This window comes from Colobus angolensis, unplaced genomic scaffold, assembly GCF_000951035.1.
Source record: "Colobus angolensis palliatus isolate OR3802 unplaced genomic scaffold, Cang.pa_1.0 Scaffold190, whole genome shotgun sequence".
NCBI lineage: Eukaryota > Metazoa > Chordata > Mammalia > Primates > Cercopithecidae > Colobus > Colobus angolensis.
In genome coordinates this window covers 825,721-830,479 of record NW_012115044.1, presented here as the reverse complement: position 1 = coordinate 830,479, position 4,759 = coordinate 825,721, and the positions used below count along the sequence as shown (strand labels likewise).

Genomic DNA, 4,759 nt, shown 5'->3' with positions numbered 1-4,759 from the left:
AGGATAATTGCTTGAACCCAAGCGGTGGAGGTTGCAGTGAGGGGAGATCGTGCCACTACACTCCAGCCTGGGCAACAGAGCGAGACTCCATCTCACCAAAAAAAAAACAAACAAACAAAAAAAAACACCTACTTCATGAGAAAGTAACTATCCCTACTGCTTCTCCATTTAACAGCCCAATTTGGCCTGTTAAACTTGGTAAGAATGAATGGTGCCTCATGGTTCATTACCACATCCTCCACGATGTCATTTTACCCAGGAAGGCCCCTATACCCAATATTATTGAAATTACTGACTATCCAGTCCACAACTAGTAAATATTTTGCTGTGATAGATTTGGCTAATATGTTCTGTTCAGTGTCTCTTTCAACACCTCCTCAGCCATAGTTGGTCTTCACCTCCAGGGAGACACAATATCTTTTTACCTGGCTAACCACAGAGTACACAGTCTTGCCCTCATACGCAACCTTTATAGGAAAAACCTTAATTGCACCAAATTTTCCCCAGGAGCACAAGTATAACATTCCATTGATGACATCATCCTCTGAGGACAGTCTTTTGACATACTCACAAAGGAGCTCACAAAAGGAGGATGGGCCATTGCGCCACACATAGTGTAAGGCCTACCACCTTGGTTAAATTTCTGAAAATTATTTGGTCTCTGTCACCCAGGCTGGAGTGCAATGGCACAAACAGGGGTTACTGCAGTCTCAACCTCCTGTGCTCAAGTGATCTTCCTATCTCAGCTTCCCAAATAGCTGGGACTACAGGTGCCACACAACCATGCCCGGTTAATTTTTCTTTTTTTTTTTTGGTAGATACAGGGTCTTGCTATGTTGCCCAGGCTAGTCTCAAATTCCTGTCCTCAAGCGATACTTCTTTCTGCCTTGACCTCCCAAAGTGCTAGAAGTACAGGCATGAGCCACTGCACTGGGCCACAATGGCTTACTTAAAGTCAAATTCAAATTCAAATGGTTCATGTCAGTCATCAAACATCAAGGGTGAATTATCACGAGTCTTAGTCTATTTTATTTGCCTCACCCCTCCCTCTTCCTCTTCTGTACCTCATCTGAGTAAGCTGATAAGAAAGTCTGGGTGCTCCTTCCTTCATCTTGGGTGGGAAATTCAAGCAATCCCCTGTCTGCACCCTGGCCCCACTCCCTAACCCTAGCCAGAAAAAAAGACATGGAGCCAGTTTTTTCCTGAGGCTCTCTTAAGCCATTTTGGTGCTGCTTGAGAGGCCTGCCTTGCTCTCCCTAGAGACCTTATGTAAGTAAAAGATTTTTTCAGGGCCGGGAGCGGTGGTGGCTCAAGTCTGTAATCCCAGCACTTTGGGAGGCCGAGGCGGAAGGTTCACGAGGTCAGGAGATCGAGACCATCCTGGCTAACACGGTGAAACCCCGTCTCTACTAAAAACATAAAAAATTAGCCGGGCGTGGTGGTGGGCGCCTGTAGTCCCAGATACTGGGGAGGCTGAGGCAGGAGAATGGCGTGAACCCGGGAGGCAGAGCTTGCAGTGAGCTGGAGTGAGCTCGTCTGCACTTCAACCTCATGGTGTGCGTGTGGCATCATCAGTTTCTACACCTGAATCAAATTTGGGGTGGGGGTCCATTCTGGCTTTCTGGGGTGGCTACAATAGATTCCTGTCTCTCTGACTTATTACCCGTGTGGTCCTTAGCAAAGTCAATCTCTGTACATCTGTTCCGTAATTCTACAATAGAGGAAATAATTTTATCTCTAGTCTAGACAATAAGCTTATTGAGAGCAGGGATCATGTCTGTGTTAATCACCATCTAATCCCGAACACCCAGTGCCAGGGACATAATTGAATCAGTGACTGATTGGGTTCATGAATATCCAGCTTCACTATTTCATAGTAATGTTTTTCAAATCAAGTGAAATAACACACTCATTCACTTGTTCATTCAACAATTATTTGTGTACCTCTACCAATCTGTAAACTACAATGCTCTTCAGAAGATACAGCACTGACCGCAGTTCTCTAAAAGTAAAATATATACACACAAACCAATGTAGCAGGAGGTGTTCAGAAACGGAGGAGCCCCTCCAACAAAAGCGGGGTTTCATCCTGAATATTAATAAGAACGCTTTCCATTTGGTCAAGTAAGGTAGTAAACAAATAACAAAACTAGACTAGTTGAAATCAAAAACTTGGCTGACAGCACAGTGATTTAAACTATCCGGACGCTTGTAACAGGGCTGAGAATGAAAAGAAGGGGACGAGGCTGGGAAAACGTAACACTGGGTCAGAATCACGACCATGGGGCCTGACCCAAGGGGCCTGGGACTGAGACATCCGCACCAGGACATTTCGGGATCAAATTCAAGCCCTCAACGCCCACAGGGAAGCAGATGTCCGCACCACCGCCCGTAGGGAAAGGGCTCGCAGAGGCACTGGAAACCGTTTCCTCCGTAACAACTTTCCATATTACTCCCAAGAGCACGAAGAAAACGGAAGGGAGGGATTAAAACTGTAATCTGAGAAGGTTCAAGCAATCACCGTGAGAAAAAGTCGGGTAAAGCCACGGATGGGAACCTACCCCAGCGAGGCCCGCTTACCTGGCGGACAGTCGGAGCGCCCTCCATCGCGGCTCCCTCCGCCGCGGCGGTACCGCCCCGCGCCCGCCTCCAGCGCGCGCTCCGAGCTACGGACTCCGCGCGCCTTCTCCGCGGGCCCTCCGAGTACTTCCAGCCGCAGCTCCTTGCGCCCTCCGGCGGCCGTGAAGGACTCCTGACGAGGGTGTTACTGGGTTAGCCTGGAGGCTTGTCTTTCTAGGGGTCACAAGGAGCCTTACCTATTCCCAACCACAAACTCCTGTGCCTCCCAGGAAATGGCGTACCCTGCCCCGATGTACGAAAATGTGAATTGCTCGGGAAACTTTTTTTTTTTTTTTGAGACGGAGTTTCTCTCTTGTTGCTCAGGCTGGATGGAGTGCCAAGGGTAACTGCAACCTCCGCCTCCCAGTTCAAGCGATTCTCCTGCCTCAGCCTCCCGAGTAGCTGTGATTACAGGCGCCTGCTACCACCGCCGGCTAATTTTTGTATTTTTAGTAGAGACGAGGTTTCACCATGTCGGTCAGGCTGGTCTCGAACTCCGTACCTCAGGCAATCCGCTCACCTCGGCCTCCCAAAGTGCTGGGATTACAGGCGCGAGCCACCGTGCCAGGCCAGGAAACTCTTGTTCCTTCCAATAAAGGATTGAAGTTACTGATTAACTGCTGTAAGTATTGCAGATTCTTGGTTCTGTAAACTAAAAATAAAATGCTAAGGCTCCCCACAGCCATCTAAATGGACCTCTCCTCTTGGCCAAGAGCATTCCAGATTTAACCTGAAAATCTAGTTCAGGCCATAATGAAAGAGGGGATTGGACGTGCCCTACTAACATCAACACAGACCTTAAGTCTGATAAGAAATATTTATCATCTATTCCCTCGGAAGCCTGCTACTTGGAGGCTGCATCTGCATGATAAAACCTTGGTCTCCACAACCCCTTATTGTAACCCAGACATTCCTTTCTACTGATCATAACTTTTTTTTTTCTTTTGAGACAGGTTCTGGTTCTGTTATCTCAGCTGCAGTGCAGTGGTGCAATCTCTGCTCACTGCAACCTCCACCTCCCAGAGTCAACCAATCCTCACACCTCAGCCTCTGGAGTAGCTGGGACTACTGGCGCGTGCCACCATGCTTAACTACTTGTTTGTTTGTTGAGACAGGTTTTCGCCATGTTGCCCAGGCTGGTCTTGAACTCCTGGACTCAAGCAGTCTGCCCGCTTCGGCCTCCCAAAGTGCTGCGATTGCACGTGCAAGCAATAGCTCCCATTCAATAATAACTCTTTCAACCAATTGCAAATCAGAAAAATTTTAAATGTACCAATGACCTGAAAGCCCCCCTTCTCCCCCTTGGAGTTGTGTCCCCTTCCAGATTGAAACAATGTAAATCTTACATGTATTGATTGATGTATTAGGTCTGCCCAAAATATATAAAAGCAAGCTGTACCCCAACCACCTTGGGCACATGTCACTGGGACTTCCTGAGACTGTGTCACAAGTGCGTCCTTAACCTTGGCAAAATAAATTTTCTAAATTAACTGAGACCTGTCTCAGATATTTGGGGTTCAGCGTTCCCAACTAAACAGCTATAAAAAAGACATTCTAGGCCAGGCACAGTGGCTCACTCCTGTAATTCCAGCACTTTGGGAGACTAAGGTGGGAGGGGTTGCTTGTGTCCAGGAGTTCAAGACCAACCTGGCAGCATAGCGGGGCCCCATCTCCAGAAAAGAGAAAAAGAGAGAGAAAGAGAGAGAGAGAGAGAAGAAAGAACGAGAGAGAGAGAGAGAGAGTGTGGTGGCTCATGCCTGTAATCCCAGCACTTTGGGAGGCTGAGATGGGAGGATCACCTGAGGTCAGGAGTGTGAGACCAGCCTGACCAACATAGTGAAACTCTGTCTCTACTAAAAATACAAAAAGTAGTCGGGTGTGGTGGTGAGCACCTGTAATCCCAGATACTTGGGAGGCTGAGGCAGGAGAATCGCTTGAACCTGGGAAGTGGAGGTTGCAGGGAGCCAAGATTGGGCCATTGCCCTCCAGCCTGGGCAACAAGAGTGAAACTCCATCTCAAATAATAATAATAAATAATAATAATAATTTGTGACTATGTTGCAGGGTGTCTTTATTATTAGAAAACTCACACTAAAATATTTAGGAGTTCCCTGTTATCCATCGGGATGTAAAAAAAAAA

At 47.4% G+C, this 4,759-nt stretch overlaps 1 protein-coding gene across 1 annotated transcript in view; it reads right to left on the bottom strand.

Annotated features, from left to right (window-relative positions):
* GRAMD1C (GRAM domain containing 1C) overlaps nt 1-3,070 on the bottom strand; it is a 110,418-nt gene extending 107,348 nt beyond the window's left edge. Inside the window, exon 1 of the mRNA XM_011940583.1 lies at nt 2,581-3,070. Within this exon, the coding sequence (XP_011795973.1) occupies nt 2,581-2,607 (27 nt within the window). The 5' untranslated portion in view covers nt 2,608-3,070. The remainder of the gene's footprint in view (nt 1-2,580) is intronic.
* Nucleotides 3,071-4,759: the final 1,689 nt, after the last annotated feature.